Here is a 19,082-nt window from a genome sequence, read left to right as displayed (position 1 = left end):
AAGCGGCTTTTCTTCCAAGGGCTGTTCCCCGTCCAGCAGGAACATGGGGGAGCTCAGGTCGGCCTTCCACCGTACTCACTTACCTCCCTCGCCCTCTTTCCTTCTTCCGTTCTCCATCTAACCCCTCGGCTCTGTGGTGTCCGTTCTCCCTCCAGCTCTCTCCTTCTCACAGGAGGACTACCGAGTGTATTCACACTGTGGCAAATCTTTTGAGCCCAGGCATAAGAAGTTGTTGAGGTAATGGATAATCTGTGGTCCCTTAGAAACGTCCATGACAACCCATTCGAAGAAGCAACTAAACGCCTCAAATAGTGAGCAGGATCTGGAGCACCCCATGGGCAAACAGCGATCTATATTGTATGCTCCTTCCCAGAAGCAGCCCAATAGGCGCCCCCTCAATGTCTGTTTTGGCCATTAGGGTGCCCCTTCCCAACTTCTTGACCCGCCTGATTGCCTTGTCAAAGGATGTACAGTATATTTTACTGTACTTGGTTCCGCATCTATGTTGTCGTTTACTGACCTGCCCCTTTGATATGACAAATGGTGGATTAGTCCGAATGTATTGGGTTCCGTTTTTGGCACGACTCCCAATGGGAATACCACTACGTCTTGTAAGGAAAGTGTTTTGAATGGAACCGCCATTCTACCTAAAGATATTTCTTTTTATACTTTTCTTGTCATGACGTCTGGGTGTTGGTAGGCTGATTTTAGATTTTTCCCCAGCCTTTCCTGGTTTTAGAAGGGCATGACATGCCTATATCTGTTTCTCCCCCTCCTTTTACTCTTCCACCTCATTTCTTTTAGCATGACTATATGTACTTGTCAATTTTCCATGTGTTAGTTGTGTCTTCTAAGCAGTTTGTCAGCTTTTGGACACCTTTGAAGGTGTTTTCTATGTGTTTCTATGTGTTTTTGTTTGCCTGCCATTGGTTTTAACGGTGTTCGACGGTGTTCGACGAACAGTTCCATGACCAGTTCGGCGAACATACTGGTGTTCGACGAACCGAACCCGAACACTACGGGGGTGGCTCAACTCTAAACACAACACCTATGGAAAGCAGTTCTCCTCATTTTGTCCAAATTTCTCTTAACTCTACATAAATTCTTTGATAAATATTGATAAAAATGATGCTGCACCCAATAGTTTACTGGGTGCAGCAGTTGTGATACAATCAGAGTTCTTACATTTAGCAATCAAGCAAAGCTCAGAAAGCTAACCCCGCCTACATCAGGCTCTGTATATACAATGTCTATAGACAGTGAGGTGCTTTTCATAGAAGGGGCGGAGTCAGACCTTTGCTCACGTGGCCAGCTAGTCACAGCATTGATAATGGCCTAGTGATAAAACCATCACTGTAAGTAAAAAATAGCAAACAGCTTAATAAGGGACACATTGTTGAAATCTTTGCTTTAACCCCTACCTCATGCTGTCCTCAGATTACATATCAAAAACCTGCTGAAAGATTCCCTTTAAGTGCATTGATGTGTAATGTGTAACTTGTATCAAAAATAATAAAATCTATTTAAAAACTATTTCATTAAGTTACACATTAAAAATGTTACCATTTTGTGTTTCGAGCTTCAATGCAGGACTGATTGTTTCCATTGTTAAAGACTGTGCTAAACTCTATTTGGTCTTAACCTGCAGTTATAGGTGAATTGTGAATGCAAACCACTTTATAACTTTGCTGTCTAAAAAATCCTAGGCTACTTTACTGGTAAACACTCATATTTTGTTCATTGATGTAAAAAAAATTGAATTACATTGGGATTCAAGGTTGTTATGCAAAGCAAGCAACATAGTCATTTGATAGGAGATATAAGCTCAAAATGCTGTTTCAATATGTCATACCATCATTTCAAACAATAAATTTGAACACTTAACAAAGACAAAGCAAAGGGTTTAGTTTTGAAGTTAAAAGAGAGAAATCATTGCAAATCAGTGGTTCCCCAAGCAGATTACAGTTAGTATTGCAGAGTTGCTTTCCATCTTCAGAGTCACTGAGTCTCACTCTTCTGTAGTATGTAAGCTTTTATGGTCAGTATGGTCCTCTGTCCCATGGAATGTTTAAGCTCTTATGGTCAGCAGGGTTTTCTCTCTCTTATAAAGAGTGAAATCTATTAGTGTTATAAGTTTTCTTTCTTTTTCTCTCCTCACTCCACTACCCCATGTGTATTTTACAACAAATTACAAGCTTTCCAGTAGAAAAATATTAAAATTTGATAGCCTTCAGTGGGTGATACATTTTAATAACTGAAAAGAACACAATAAATACCAAGCTTTCGAGACTACTCAGCTTTCCTTTATTGAGATTTGCGCAAATTTATTAGTTGCAAATCAAATTTTTGGGGGGAAAATTTGGTAAAGCCAGCAAATTTGAATTTTAAAAGATCAGCACATCTCTGGCAGTGATCTGACACCTGACACTAATACACAAAAAGATGTAGGTAACACATATAGTATTATGCATTCCCACTGGAACCAAACTACCATCTTGAAATATGTCCATTTCGTATAAGTTCACAGTGTGTAAAGCACCTTTGATGTAGCATTCCTCAGTGCCTGAGTAATCAGTGTACTTCTCTGCTGTAGTAAGCATTACACAGTGCAGATATTCCTCTCCACTGATAGCTTTGAGTGAGATTGTGGAGCCTCAGCGGCCAGTACCATGCTCCACTAGACTTTCTCTAGTCCTTTGTGGGTCACAGTGATGTCACCGTTAGAACTATCGATACTAATAGAAGCCAAACAGCTTTCTATGCATAACATAACCAACATATGTTAGATTTAATCTTCAGGGAATTGTGTTAGATTAGAAATAGCTTTTTGGAAATATCAGTGAAAATGCATACTATATATAAGTAAAGACTAAGACTTGCATCAGAGCCTGAAGATTTTGTGGGAAAAAAAGCATATCATGCTTTAAACTGATTACTTTCCAAACTGAACCCAAACAAACCCCATTAAAGTTAATTTTACATCTATACTGGAAAAAAAAGTCTAAACCTCAAATGCTATTATGAACCTATCTTTAATTTTAGGTTTCTTTGTGTATTAGTTAAGCAGGTGAGACATTGCTATTGTTGCTCTAAAGTAGATAAAAGGGTGTTCTACTGTTATGATATAGATCTATATCCTGGATGAGCCATCAATATTAGACCAGAGGGGTCTGACAACCCCATTGATCCACTGTTCACATATAGTCTTTTCCATTTTGTGCTGCATCACTCCATTAATCACATTTGCTATCCTGCAGTGAAATCTCTGCTTTGTAATCCAACTGAGCTTTTTTTATAAATCTTTCACTCCTCCCTCACAAACACAGCCAATCACAGCATCTGAGAAGGATGCCCCCAGAGAAGACTGTAGAAAAATGCTTAGTTGGTCTTCAAAGCAGAGATTTCATATATTGCGCTTGAAAAGAACAAATGTGAATATCTATGCAAAGGAGTGACATATTGCAAAACTGAAAAGAGTGGCAGAATCAGGAGAATTCTGGTATTTTTGCAAGGTGTTCAGCTTAATTTTTGGAGCAAGTGACAGGTTATCTCTAAAGAATTCATAGGAAAAAAAATATTTTCTACATAGTAATGGGGAGAGCCTTGGTTTACCTTAATTACTATGCATTACCATGAACCTTGATGGATTGGCTTGTCTATGGCTTTCTCCAGAATATATTGTAATGTGTATTGCCAGCTGTCTTTGAAGCAGAATTATTAAGATACAATCCAATATGTTAACTGATCCTTGAGAATCATGTTAAATCTTATTTGTAATCACTGAATGCTATTTGCATGAATAACTGCTGAAAATCAACAAGGACAAGCTTTGTAAATGTAAACCGGATACAACACGTGCGCAATATCAAATGGCAGGAAGATCTAGGGGCTATTTATAAGTTTTCAGTTTTAGCTAAAAAACTTTTGTTAAAATGGATAATGGATTTAGCTGTCGCTAAAAGGTCAAGATGAAAATACTGAAGCCTCGAGATGCTTTTGAAATAATCCTTGATAAAGAACATACTTGCGGGGCTTGGAAATAAAAGAAAAGACAGTGCTAACAATGAGAGCATGGAATATTGAAATACAGATGAAAATTAATGTTAATGGGATGCTAGAAAGTGTGCTGAAGCACTAGATTTTATGGAGACTATTCAATTCCTAACAACTGAAATAATTAGAAAAATAGTACTGTTTGGTATTTAATGATGGCTCTTACACAGCATTTTTACAATTTTCATTATTGTATTTTGCGAAATGGAAAGGCATTTTATAATATTCTCAACACACTTTCATTTTAAAAGTTTCCTGCCACAACATACCTTAAGACAGATATTTCACAAGTTATATTCTTTTTTGCCTCATATGAAAAATATTCATTTTTAAAATCATTTAACCCCTTTCCTCAATGGACAATTTTTGTTTTTTGCACTTTTGTTTTTTCCTCCTTTTGTCCCAATAGCCATAACATTTTTTAATTTCTCTAACGACAGCCGTAAGAAGGTTTTTTTGGGGGGGGCGGGACCAGCTGCAATTTTTCATGGTACAATTACCATATAATATTTTTTTTTCTGTGTGTTCGCTGTGTGGGAAAGTAACTTGGCAACATGATTTTCCCGGTCAGTACGATTACAGCAAGATAAAATTTGTATATATTTAGTTATTATTTTAGTGATTAAAATATTCTGAACTTAAAACAAAAATTAGGGTTTGTGTCATAATTTTCCGAAAACAATAACTGTTGTAGTTTTACATAGATGGCCCTGTGTGAGTGCTTGTTTTTGTCATGCTAAGCTGAAGCTTTTGGCGGTGACTTTTTTAAGCAAGATGGCCTAATCATTTTTTTAATTGCAATTTTGATGGCACTACGGTAACCAAAAAATGGCAATCTTGGCATTGTGATTTTTTTATTTGCGACTTTTACCTAATGGGTTAAATTATTTAATATTTTCATAGATCATCATTTTACAGAACCGAATATACTCATTTTTTTATTTCTTTATTTTTAGCTGAGAAAAAAGGCGCTGATTTAAATTTGTATGGTTTTTTATATTTTACATTTTTTTTTACATTGCACTCCTTCTGCAATTATTTGATCGCTTTTTCCATATGCAGTACTAGGTATTGCAATATGTAGTACAAATCATGTTCTGATAAATAGCCAGCATGTGGCTGGGCTTTACAGAAATAACAAGATAATGGTGACAGGGTCAGTTGTCACGGCAATCTATTGACATGCTTTGCATTGAGGCACTGGACACCCAAAAAGACACTAGAGCAGAATTGCATGACTTAGACTGCAGCTGTTTGAGGCGGGTGATGGCATCTACATTGTAGGGAGCGGGTTTATCTCCTGAGCCTGTTCCACCTGCACTCACTACATAACATAGTAATATGTCATTTAGTAGGAAGGAGTTAAAATGATATTGTCTGTGAAAAAATAATAAATAATTTTCATTTCCAATGTAATATCACTTTGTAGTTGTTTCCAAGATCTCTGCTTGTTGACATTTGAAAGGAAATTTTATTGTTTGAAGAAACTCTGTCAGTACAGAATAATTGTTCTAACCAAGTACAGGTGCTCGGTGCTTCACGGCCAGACCAATAATTTAATTAGATCTTCCCACCTGCTAGTTTTTTCTCAATCTCCACGCCCCACTTCCCCTCTTTTCTTTGATTGACAGCTGTGGCTTCATGGAACCAAAGATGAGGGGAGATAGGTGTAAAACAAGCGGGGGGGAAGGTGCATGTAAATGATTGGCGGCGCCATGAAGCACGGATTGTCACGATTCTACCCCTTAGAGTGTCTGGGATGCAGTTACTGACGAGTCAGCCATCCAATCTGGTACAGGGGTGTGTTGAAGCTGTCAGTACTTGGATTGACAGCTCAGTGTTCAGTCTGGTGTAGGGGCATGCTGAGCTGTCAGTGTTTTGATTGACAGCTTGACCATCCAATCTGAGACTGGGAGGTGCTGGCTGTCTCCAGGTGTATTGTCCTGGCGATTGCTCAGATATTTTACTGGGCTGTTAATCCCAGACCTCTTCCAGATGTAGCTTCAGCTAAATGTGGCTGATTTTCTCTGCACCTAGTGTTTTGCTTGATGATCTTTCATTGCTTGACCTTGGACCTTGTTTTTACCATCCATCTGTTAACCCCTTTGTTCTGATCCGCTATCTTTCTGGTATTTAGAGCTCGGACCGTTACCTAATTATGACTTTGTCTCTTCCCTCTCCTTGACTATCCCAACTCACAGCTTGGCCGTGAGAAGTTACTCAACGTCATACCGAGCACCCGTACATGGTTTGAACATTCATTCTGTTCCTACAGAGTCCCTTTAAGACAAAGATCTTGTGTAACACAGGCACACAGTTTTAATAACTGCCCTGCTTATGTGAACAGTCTTGCACCTATTTTTCCCTCACTTGTCTACAACAAATTTTCATTAATTGTAAGTAAACAACAAGGAACAGAATTTACACAAGAGCACACAAGAGCAAAAGGAGATCTTGAGAACCATTAAAAATATAGGGAAGTATATTGAAAAGCTGTATCGTTGTTATAATTAAAAAGAAAATTCCAAAACTGATACCCTTTTAAGTCTTTTGCCAGTGTCCTCTGGTTCCACCCATCACTATTTTTCAACAATGCTAGATGATGCACAGTAAGTGACTGTGATGGCCAATCACAGCCTGCAACCAGGATCACACCATGCATGACATGCACGGAGAATGCAATGACTGACTGTAGTAAATGGGCTTTGGCCAAAATATCATGCACTGAAGGACTCATGCAGAAGACCGTATTATCAGTCCACGTGTGAGCCGAGAAAACATCGGATCGCACCAGGACCAATGCTAGTCTATGGGGCCGTGCACATGTCCAATTTTTTCCCTGCATGCCATAGAAGATCTGATATTTGGATCGCAGTCGGTGAAGCAAGTAAATGAGTGCGTGGAAATCATCGGACAGCACTCGGATTAAATTTAAAGTGCAGTCTGATTTCTGTGCACTGACAGAATGCAGAAGCTGTAGAAACTTTGTTCTCCATCTTCTCCTCACAGCATGCTTCTCTTCTCTCTCATCCTAGAGAATCGGATCACACTATGCTGACACTCAGATCAGAGTGTGATCAGAGTTTAATTTGCATAATTGGCCTGATTCTCTCAGATGAGAGAGTCTATGGGTGTCTGCACCTGCCCAATCTAGGAGTGATATGTTAGAGAACATGCCAACAGCATGGGAATAGGGAGGTATCATTACATACATTTTATTTTACATTTTGTCTCAAAATAGCTTGTCTTTTAGTTTTAAAGAAAACCCCAAGTTATAATAAGATGACTTGAAAATTTGTCATATTGCTGTGTAAATGTTAAATATTAATACCTGAAAAGTGTTGGAAAAAAGAAAACTAAAAACAATGATGATCTATTAATGTAAAAAGAAGCTTTAATATTTGAGAATAATGTATCTCTAAACTGTTATAGCAAGGTCAAACATAGTACTTAGTTTTTGGAAATGGGAAATCTTCCATCAACGTGAGGAGTATTCCCATATCTCCAAAATCTTGATTATACATGTCATGCGGCATTAACCTGTGGATAAATGTTTACTCATGATTTACCTTTCTTTCTCCAGAGTCTGAACAGTATTATGTGCCTGAATCCTTGCCTGTTGGCTCAACAGTGGCAAGGATTAAAGCAGCAGATGCTGATATTGGAGAAAATGCAGAGATGGAATATAAGATTGTCGATGGTGATGTGGACGGAGTGTTTAAAATGTCTGTTGATAAAGATACGCAAGAAGGAATTGTTGCAATTCAGAAGGTATGATTGTGTTTTTTTAATTTTTGTTTTGATTTTTCTGTTTTATCGAAGATATGGTACATTTCTCTTATATGTTTATAATGTGATGTATTTTTATTACCTTAAATTAGGTTTCTCTAATAAAAATTAGAGTTAAAGGAGTTACTTAATAGTTTAGAAAAACAAGCCAGCAGAAGATGTTTAAAAAAATACCCCCACTGCTTCAGCACTAATGCTGTAAGGGGCCCCATTGTCCTTTCTTTTTTTCTGTAGGATGACATGACATTCTAGCACTGGCATCAGCGGTCACTTGCAATACATGTCAACATTATTGCTGGATTTTGTGATTGGCTGTTGTGGTCATATGCTGCCACATCACTTAATTGTTCCAGGAAACTAAAAACAGACCACAGGACCACAAAACATAAATGCTGAGCAGTAGGTGATTTAATAGGTGAATAATATTTGTTTTTTAAATTTCTTATAGATAGTTTAATTTTTTAATCTCTCAAGTAGCCCCTTTAACTTCTCTACATGTTCTAGGCAGTTTTTATATATTTAGATTTTTATTCCTAAGTCCTAGTGGTTTAATATATTAATATGTAAAGATGAGTGGATTCAACGAGATTCATATTCTCCAAATCACGCAGATTTCACGAGGAAACTTGATTGCAGCAAATGTATTTTCCAAGAATTAAATATCCCTTTTTATGCCCTGGCATCTGGAGAGACCTGAGGGCATAATAAATGTAAGATGTAGAAAAAAACAAGCAATTAAACACTCCAACGCTAACCTCCGCTGCTCACTGTTCCGTGTTCCCTTTACAGTCCTCGGCTCCTCTTCTGACCATTGCCACATGTTTAAACCTTGAGCATCTTCATGTTAGCCAGTGAGTTCCAGCAACGACTAGGCCCACGATGTGCCTAAGTATGCAAAAATGTGTCTTGGGCCTAGTCACAGCTGGAAGTCTTGGCTTAGAGTATGTGTTGCAGCACACAGCACACATTGTGACATCACAATGTCACCATGACCTTAAAATGCACATGCCCAGAGACGTCCCATTTCTAGTTGTGGCCAAAAGTTCCATCATAGAGTACGTGTCTTAAGGTCAACTTTATGTAGCATACTCTAGACTGGAACTTTCGGATGCAACTAAGCGCAGGATATCTCTGTGGCCTAGTGTTAAGATGCCAAAGGTTTAAGCATGCGGCGGAATGAAGAGGTGCAAAGGATTGGATCGAGGAGAGTGAGCAGTGGAGGTGGGTGGAGAAATTAGCAGTGGGGAATTAGTCTTCTTTGTTTTTTTTTGCTTTGTTTTTTTTTTTTACTTTTTGCCACCCCAGTGCAGAACAAGTTAAAAACAAAAATCCACATTCTAGTGAACATGCAATTTTGTAAAATACAAATAGTATTCAATTGTACTTGAATCGATATGCCCAACTCTAGTTGGAAATTTTTAGATACATAATAACATGGATGTGGATGGGCTTTTCTATTCCACAAACTCAAATGAAGTTTGTATGGACTTTTAATTTATGGCTGAACAATTATTCTTAGAGGCACTTATAGTAGAGCAGTGTTTACATGGCAGCAGTGGCATCTTATAGAAGAACTACATTTAAAGGGGTTCTCCACCTACAGTTGAGTGTCGTGGTGCAAGCGGCATCTTATGAAAGTAACATTTTAAGGGGATTTTCTACTAATTAAACTAACAATAACAAAAAACTTATACTCAATTCCCACACTAACTCCCCCATTTCTGGTGGTAGGAGGACACATATTACTACTGCAGCCAATTATCCATTCATCAGCTGCACTCTTCACATTCCATCCAAAAGTAAGAAGTGGCCATCACGTGATGCCCCACATGTTGATGCTAGTACACTGACAGTGGACACAGCACAAAGTGTGGAGGAGTGGGGCTGGTCTTGGAGGTGATTACAGGTTTCTTTTTTATTATCTTACACTGCCCTACACTAATTAAAATTAACTTGCATGGTAGTGGCTTTTGAATTTGGCTATGAAAAATTTGACTAGATGCAATGTAAACTATAAAAACCCTTGCCAGACTACAACTCATATCACAGTCAATGGTCTGCCAATCATATAGCAAATATATTTTATGAAAAAGTATCACAAATCATACTTTTTATATTAATCCTCCTAATTTTGAGACATACATCTCAGGATATGCCAGGCTAGGAAAAAAAAATAAGAACGGAAATATTTGTAGTTTTGGCCAAGTAGAAAGATCACTATTTCTCCATGAAGTGGTGTGGCTGTGACTTTATCTGCACGCAGTAGTTAGTGCTCTTATAGAGTAGAGAAGGCACAAAAAAAAGCCATGAATGAGGCTGCGTGCCCACTATGCGTTTTTAAAGCGTTTTTGCCTCGGAATTTCTGCAGCGAAAATGTTTAAATGCTTGGTAATATGTGCCCCATGGTCCTCAATGATTATCCGCATGTGCTGTGCACATGCTGCGGAAATTTCCGCTGTGGATTATCATTGCGGAGAAATCCGCAACAATGTCCATTAATTATGCGGACATGCAGCGTAATTACCGCCATTGACTTGCATTGAACCGCGTAATATCCGCATGACTACATGTGCACATGCGGATATTAAGCGATTCAATGTGTGGATGGTACCCAGGTCTGGAGAAGAAGAGACTCTCCTACAGACCCGTGTACCATAGTACCTGTAAAAAAAAAGAATTTAAAATAAAAAATATACATTAACCTCACCTTCTGATGCCCCCCCGGTCTCCTGTACGATGCGTCCTGGCTCCCTGGCAGCTCGCGGTAGTGTAAAAGGACCTTCCATGACGTCATTTAGTCATGTGACAGGTCACGCGACTGCTGACGTCGGCGGTCGCGTGACCTGTCACATGACTAAATGACATCATAGAAGGTCCTTTTACACCACCGCAAGCCGCTGGGGAGCCAGGACGCATCGTACAGGAGAACGGGGGACATCGGAAGGTGAGTATAATTTTTTTTTATATTTTTTTACCATTTTTATTCTTTTTTTTAACTATTAACTTGGTCACACTATATAAATCCACACCGGTTGCATGGATTTATATAGTGTGACCAAGTTGTCAAGCACTTTTCCAAGTGATGCTAAAATCGCTTGGAAAAGCGCTTAATAACCCGCATGCAGAAATGCATGCAAAAACGCTTGACAAGCACTTCTACCTGGCAGAAAAAACGCATGTAAAATCCGCATGCATTTTTCCTGCCAGGGAGATGCAGTTAAAATCTTCAGCATTTCTGCATCGTGGGCACTTAGCCTGATGCTTTATAATTAGTGTTGAGCGATACCTTCCGATATCGGGAAATATCGGATCGGATTGGATCGGTCCGATACCAAAAAAGTATCGGATATCGCCGATTCCGATACCGGAAACCAATGCAAATCAATGGGACATAAATATCGGAATTAAAATAAACCCTTTCTTTCCTTGTAGGTTATTTCTACATGAAGGAAAACAACTAAGAATAATGTAGAATGTATTGGGGGAGGTGGGGGAGACAATAAAGGCATAGAGGTTTAGCCCAGTCAAATGGAATAGCAGGAATTACTATTTTTTTATTATGTTCTGAGTTACGGAAATATTAACTATGTTAAGTATTTTTATATTTTGTCAGATATTTATGTTTCACTACTTCCATGCTCTTCACCTTCTTTTTTACTTCTCCCACACTTTCTCCTTCATCATCCTCAGCATCTTTTTCATCCACTTCTTCTTCACCTTCTTCTTCTTCACCTTCTTCGTATTATTCTTTTTTTTACATTCTTCATATTCTACTTCTTCATCTTCTTCATATTCTTCTTCTTCATCATATTCTTATTTGTGACAGGCATTCCTGTAGTTGTTATCTATAAAAGGTTGGACATTACACCTTTCGTTCTGCCCGTCACAAAAGATTTACAACAGGATTTGTCCGCGTTCAGTTTGGCCTGCAGCAGCAGGTCTTTTCCAGGGGCACCACGAGGAGGAACGGACTCACCCCCATACACTGCTTAATCATCTTCTGCTTATAATTTAGATATTATCTTTTGCTCTGATTTTTAGTCTTATGCTTAATGTTCTTCTGCTTTTTGTTCTGCAGCTTCTTGTATTTCTGCTTCTTGGTTTTCTGTCTCTTGTTCTTCTGTATCTTGGTGCTTGTCTTCTCTTCTTTGTCTTCTTGGTCAACTTCTTCAGGGTCATCTTCTTGGTCTTCTTCGGGGTGGTCTTCAGGGTCGTCGTCTTCGGGGGTCCTCGTCTTCGGGGTCCTCGTCTTCTTCGGGTTGGTCTTCTGGGTCCTCGTCTTCGGGGTCCTCGTCTTCTTCGGGGTGGTCTTCAGGGTCCTCGTCTTCTTCGGGGTGGTCTTCAGGGTCCTCATCTTCTTCGGGGTGGTCTTCAGGGTCCTCGTCTTCAGGGTCATTGTCTTCGGGGTCCTCGTCTTCTTAGGGTTGGTCTTCAGGGTCCTCGTCTTCAGGGTCCTCGTCAGGGAGATCCAGAGTGATTACCAAGAACCATTTCAAAAAGCTTGAACTTGGAAATGTAGCAGAAGGTACAAGAAAGCTGAGGAACTACCGAGGACCAGCTGACGGTACTGGAACCCGGATGGGTAGCAGAAGGTACAAGAGCCAATGGAACTACCGAGGACCAGCTGATGTTACTGGAACTCGGTTACTAAGCAGGAGGTACCTGTGCCAGAAAGCACTACGAAGGACCAGCAGACGTTGGTGGAACTTGGATACCGAGAAGGAGGCACCTAATCCAAAGGCACTGCCGAGAACCAGCTGACGGTACTGGAACCCGGATGGGTAGCAGAAGGTACCCATGTAAAAAAAAGTTCAAGGCCGCGAGCCGGCCGCAGTTACCAAAACCCACAGTCCTACAGGGTGTGCTTGTCCTATTGGCACTATGGAACCAGCCTTCATTGCCAGATCCCGCAGCCCACATAGGAGTCACCTAAACTGCAGGCACCATAGAGTCGGCTAACCCGACCGCAACACGACAGGACAACGCATTGGAGGCAAAGTGACGTTGACACTACCCGGAAACAGCTGGCGTGCTGGAACCAGGCTGGGCAGGAGGGAGTACCCGTGCCAAAGACACTGCCGAGAACCAGCTGATGGTACTGGAACCCGGATGGGTAGCAGAAGATACAAGAGCAAATGGAACTACCGAGGACCAGCTGACGGTACTGGAACCCGGATGGGTAGCAGAAGGTACAAGAGCCAATGGAACTGCCGAGAACCAGCTGGCGGTGCTGGAGCCCAGGGTAAATACTAAAAACAGAGGAGCCAGAGGTGTATTTGGAGGAGGTTTTAAATCCGTAGTACAGTGGATGTGGACAAAGCAGGAGAATTTGCCGGACACACAGCTGGGGATCAGCTGACGTTACTGAACCCCAATAACACTGGAGCAAGTGTTGACTGTGCAGACGGCACTTCTGAGCAGCAACTAGCGGTATTGGATCCCAGGGTAAATACTAAAAACGGAGGAGCCAGAGGTGTAATTGGAGCAAGTTTTAAATAAGTAGCACAGTGAATATGGACAGAGCAGGAGAAATTGCCGTGAACACAGCAGGGAAACAGCTGACGTTACCGAACCCCAATAACACCGCAGCAAGTGTTGACTGTGCAGACGGCACTTCCGAGCGCCAACTGGCGGTGCTGGAGCCCAGGGATAAGAATGAAAACAGAGGAGCCAGAGGTGTAATTGGAGCAACTTTAAAATGTGTAGTACAGTGGATGTGGACAGAGCAGAAGAAATTGCCGTCCGCACAGCAGGGGAACAGCTGACGTTACTGAACCCCAAAAACATGGTAGCAAGTGTTGACTGTGCAGACGGCACTTCCGAGCGCCAACTGGCGGTGCTGGAGCCCAGGGATAAGAATGAAAACAGAGGAGCCAGAGGTGTAATTGGAGCAACTTTAAAATGTGTAGTACAGTGGATGTGGACAAAGCAGGAGAAATTGCCGTCTGTACAGCAGGGGAACAGCTGACGTTACCGAACCCCAATAACACGGCAGCAAGTGTTGACTGTGCAGACAGCACTTCCGAGCGCCAACTGGCGGTGCTGGAGCCCAGGGATAAGAATAAAAATAGAGAGGAGCCAGAGGTGTAATTGGAGCAAGTTTTAAATAAGTAGCACAGTGAATATGGACAGAGCAGGAGAAATTGCCGTGAACACAGCAGGGGAACAGCTGACGTTACTGAACCCCAATAACACCGCAGCAAGTGTTGACTGTGCAGACGGCACTTCCGAGCGCCAACTGGCGGTGTTGGAGCCCAGGGATAAGAATGAAAACAGAGGAGCCAGAGGTGTAATTGGAGCAACTTTAAAATGTGTAGTACAGTGGATGTGGACAAAGCAGGAGAAATTGCCGTCCGCACAGCAGGGGAACAGCTGACGTTACTGAACCCCAATAACACGGCAGCAAGTGTTGACTGTGCAGATGGCACTTCCGTGCGCCAACTGGCGGTGTTGGAGCTCAGGGATAATACTGAAAACAGAGGAGCCAGAGGTGTAATTGGAGCAACTTTAAAATCTGTAGTAGTGAGAATGTGGACAGAGCAGGAGAAATTGCCGTCCGCACAGCAGGGGAACAGCTGACGTTACTGAACCCCAATAACATGGTAGCAAGTGTTGACTGTGCAGATGGCACTTCCGAGCGCCAACTGGCGGTGTTGGAGCTCAGGGATAATACTGAAAACAGAGGAGCCAGAGGTGTATTTGGAGGAGGTTTTAAATCAGTAGTACAGTGGATGTGGACAGAGCAGGAGAAATTGCCGTCCGCACAGCAGGGGAACAGCTGACGTTACTGAACCCCAATAACACGGCAGCAAGTGTTGACTGTGCAGACGGCACTTCCGAGCGCCAACTGGCGGTGTTGGAGCTCAGGGATAATACTGAAAACAGAGGAGCCAGACGTGTAATTGGAGCAACTTTAAAATCTGTAGTAGTGAGAATGTGGACAGAGCAGGAGAAATTGCCATCCGCACAGCAGGGGAACAGCTGACGTTACTGAACCCCAATAACATGGTAGCAAGTGTTGACTGTGCAGACGGCACTTCCGAGCGCCAACTGGCTGTGTTGGAGCTCAGGGATAATACTGAAAACAGAGGAGCCAGAGGTGTATTTGGAGGAGGTTTTAAATCAGTAGTACAGTGGATGTGGACAGAGCAGGAGAAATTGCCGTCCGCACAGCAGGGGAACAGCTGACGTTACTGAACCCCAATAACACGGCAGCAAGTGTTGACTGTGCAGACGGCACTTCCGAGCGCCAACTGGCGGTGTTGGAGCTCAGGGATTACAGTTCAGGTGGTAGAAACATGAACAGAACAGGAGACCTGGATACTGTTGCCAACCAATTATTTATTCTGGAAGAGGACTGGCAAATTCATGAGAGATCCAGGCCTTGTTCATTTTGAGAAAAGTAAGCCGGTCAGCGTTATCGGAGGATAGTCGCATGCGACGGTCTGTTAGTACACCACCTGCGGCACTAAAGACGCGTTCCGATAATACACTAGCAGCAGGGCAAGCTAGCACCTCCAGTGCATACTGACTAAGCTCTGGCCATGTATCCAGCTTACAGACCCAAAACTTGAAGGGAGAAGAGCCGTCTGGGAGTACACTAAGAGGGCAAGACATGTAGTCTGTCACCATCTGACGGAAACGTTGCCTCCTGCTGACTGGAGCCGTCTGTGATGGTGTAGACATTTGTGGCGGCGGGGACACAAAACTTTGCCACATTTCGGCCATACTGGTCTTGCCTTGTGCTGAGGCGCTGCTTCTGCTCCCTCTTTGTGCAGAGCTTCCTCCACTGCCTCGACGCACTGAGCTGCTTTGTAAAGCACTAGCAGCACTGCTCTCGGTTGGAATGGAGAACATGATGGAATGCACCAGTGCGTCTTGGTACTCCCGCATTTTACGCTCCCGATTCAACGGTGTTATGAGGCTTTGTAAGTTGTCCCGGTAGCGAGGATCTAGGAGGGTGGACACCCAATAATCAGCCGTGTTGAGAATGTGGGCGATGCGGCGGTCGTTTCTCAGGCACTGCAGCATGAAATCAACCATGTGCTGCAGACTGCCAACTGGCCAAGAAACGCTGTCCCCTGCTTGAGGCGTGATCTCTGCCTGCTCTGCATCACCCCACCCTTGCTCTAGATACTGACTACTAGAGCATTGCGTACCTCCCTCCTCTGGACAGATGTCTTCCTCATCCATTGACTCCTCCTCATCCTCCTCACAAAGTGTCCCCTGCCTAGGCCTTTGTGAGGAACCACGTTGCGCAGACTGTAGAGAAGCAGATGGCATTTGTGACTCCTCATCCTCCACCTCTTCCAAAACCTCGTCCCTTAGTGCTTGCAGTGTTTTTTCAAGCAGGCAGATAAGGGGGATAGTCATGCTGACTAGTGCATCATCTGCACTCGCCATCCGCGTGGAATAATCGAAGGCACGCAAAACGTGGCAAATGTCCTTCATAGAGGCCCACTCAGTGGTGGTGAAGTGTGAACGGCGCGCACTGCGACTTGTTTGCGCCTGCTGCAGCTGGTACTCCATTACTGCTGCCTGCTGCTCACACAACCTCTCCAACATATGTAACGTTGAATTCCACCTGGTGGGTAGGTCACATATGATGCGATGTTCCGGAAGACATAATCGGCGCTGCAGAGCTGCAATGCGTGATCTTGCATTGCTGGAACGCCGCAAGTGAGCGCACTCTATGCGGACCTTGTGAAGCAGTGCATCAAGATCCGGATAGTCCCTCAAAAAACTCTGCACGACCAAGTTGAGCACATGTGCCAGACATGGGATGTGAGTGAGGTTGCCTAGGCCCAGAGCTGCCACCAGATTTCGGCCATTGTCACACACTACCATGCCTGGCTGGAGATTCGCTGGCACAAACCACACGTCACTCTGCTGCTTGATGGCATTCCAGAGCTCCTGCGCTGTGTGGCTTCGATTCCCCAAAGAAATTAATTTTAATACGGCCTGTTGACGTTTGGCCACGGCTGTGCTCATATCGGTCATCATAACAGGTAACCGTTCACGGGTCGATGTGGAGGTAGACCGTGACGGCTCCTGCAGCGCTGATTCAGAGGAACTGGAGTATGAGGAGGAGTCAATGTGTACAGACTGGATTCCTGCAATCCTTGGAGTTGGCAGAACACGTACAGCGCCACTCTCAAGATCTGTACCCGGCTCCACAACATTTACCCAATGGGCAGTGAGGGAAAGGTATCGTCCCTGTCCATGCTTACTGGTCCACGCATCAGTGGTCAGGTGGACCTTGCTACTGACGGCGTTTTGTAGCGCATGTTTAATTTTTCCCTCCACATGATGTTGCAGGGCAGGGACGGCTTGCCTGCTGAAATAAAAGCGGCTGGGCACGTTGTATTGTGGGACTGCCAATGCCATAAAGTTACGGAATGTGTCAGTCTCCACCAGCCTGAATGATAGCATTTCAAGGGCCAGTAGTTTAGCAATGCAAGCATTCAGAGCCTGTGCTCGGGGGTGGTTTGCCGAGTATGGGCGCCTTTTCTCCCATGCCTGTGCTAACGATGGCTGTAGACTGGCCTGGGAGTGTGAGGATGACTGGGAAAGTGGTGCTGTGGGTGGAATTACACTGTGTCTCTGTACAACAGTGCCAGAGATTCTTCCATGGCGATCCTGTGAGGAAGCCGAACCAGCTGTGTGTGAGCTGGAGGAAGAGGCTACAACACGAGCTGAAGAGGTGGTAGGTGGCGCTGTATGTTGGCCTAGGTCTTCAGTGTGTTTGTGTAACTCCACCACGTGCTTGGTCCGCACATGTTTCCACATATTTGTGGTATTGAGGTTGCTGACACTTTTCCCTCTTTTCACCTTCTGATTACACAGCTTGCATTTGACAAAGCAAATGTCATCTGCAACTGTGTCAAAAAAGGACCAGGCACTGCAAGTCTTGGGAGCGCCCGCTTTGGATTTTGGAAGAGCCATGCTCCTAATGGGTGCCGAAGTGGAGGCTACAGACAACCAAGTCTGCCCCCTCCCTCTCCCTCCTTTTTGGGCCGTTCGGGGAATCTCTTCCTCAGAGCTGCTCCCACCACCTTCCTGTCCCTCACGCCATGATGGGTCAAGGACCTCATCATCTACACCACCCTCTTCAAACAACTGCTTCTCCTGGGTAGTCTCGACAGCACAGTACGCACCAGAAAGTGGCACCTGAGTCTCATCATCAGATGCGTACTGAGGTGTGCTGCTGACCATAGGCACTGGCCCACCCGCCTCTTCAGATTCAGAGAGACAAAACGGTTGCGCATCACTGCATACTACCTCTTCTTCAAATTCTCGAATTCTGCTTGGCTGGCCCCCTCTTTCCAAGCCAAGAGATTCAGAGAACAGAAGTAGAGATGGCTCCTGTCCAGGGCTCTCTGACTGCCTGGGCAATTTGGCAGGTGGTGAAGAGACAGATGGGTGCTCTTCAGTGCTCAGGACCTGAGAGGATCTGGAACTAATTGAAGTCGATGCGTTAGCTGCCATCCATCTGACAACGGCTTCAATTTGGTCCTCGCGCAGCAGTGGGGTACGGCTAGCTCCTACAAAGCTGCGCATAAAGGACTGTTCCCTGGTAAAACTGGGGGATGCTGAGTCACTGGTGCCCGCAGCAGGCACAGAATCCCCACGTCCTCTCCCTGCAGGCACAGAATCCTCATGTCCTCTCCCTGCAGAAACTCCACGCCCACGCCCACGCCCACGCCCACGACCACATGCCTTACTCCCTGCCTTCTTCATCTTGGTAGACTGATAAAGATAGGCAGAAAAGTACTAAGGGCTTAGTGTGCTTATTCCTGAACAGCTGCTAACAGGTATAAGAAACACTAATTTTATAAAGTGTGGACTAGACTTTAATATGAGCTAATGTGGCCTACACAACTGTAAAGTGGAGTGTTTGGTGAACTTTATTTAGGTTTTTTTTTGTCACAAAAAGACACTGGATGTGCCTAAAGATGTAATAACGATAGTATCACAAACTTTTTGTAGCTATTACAATGTAGGAAGGTAACCTACAATGCAATAGATGAGGCTGCAAAAAATAGGATAATACTAATCTGGCTGGGGCTGCAGGGCCCAAGGCTGCAGAAAGGCTCCTCTATCTACTCCTATATAGTGTGTTTGGAATCAATTTAGCTGAATACGGATGGAACCACCACACTAATAGGAGATATCAGGAAAAATTATGAATTGGCAATAAAGGACAATGTATGAGGCAGTGACACACACTGAGTGCACTA

General features: G+C 43.3%; 1 protein-coding gene across 2 annotated transcripts in view; it reads left to right on the top strand.

Annotated features, from left to right (window-relative positions):
* LOC141265647 (cadherin-7) overlaps positions 1-19,082 on the top strand; it is a 471,557-nt gene that overhangs the window by 346,968 nt on the left and 105,507 nt on the right. For both annotated transcript variants that reach the window (XM_073678971.1, XM_073678972.1), the window contains exon 6: positions 7,637-7,824. In XM_073678971.1, the coding sequence (XP_073535072.1) occupies positions 7,637-7,824 (188 nt within the window). The remainder of the gene's footprint in view (positions 1-7,636; positions 7,825-19,082) is intronic.

The sequence above is a fragment of the Phyllobates terribilis genome, unplaced genomic scaffold, assembly GCF_046119375.1.
Source record: "Phyllobates terribilis strain yellow unplaced genomic scaffold, ASM4611937v1 Scaffold_4__5_contigs__length_816908805, whole genome shotgun sequence".
NCBI lineage: Eukaryota > Metazoa > Chordata > Amphibia > Anura > Dendrobatidae > Phyllobates > Phyllobates terribilis.
This window is presented reverse-complemented; position numbering and strand designations above follow the sequence as displayed.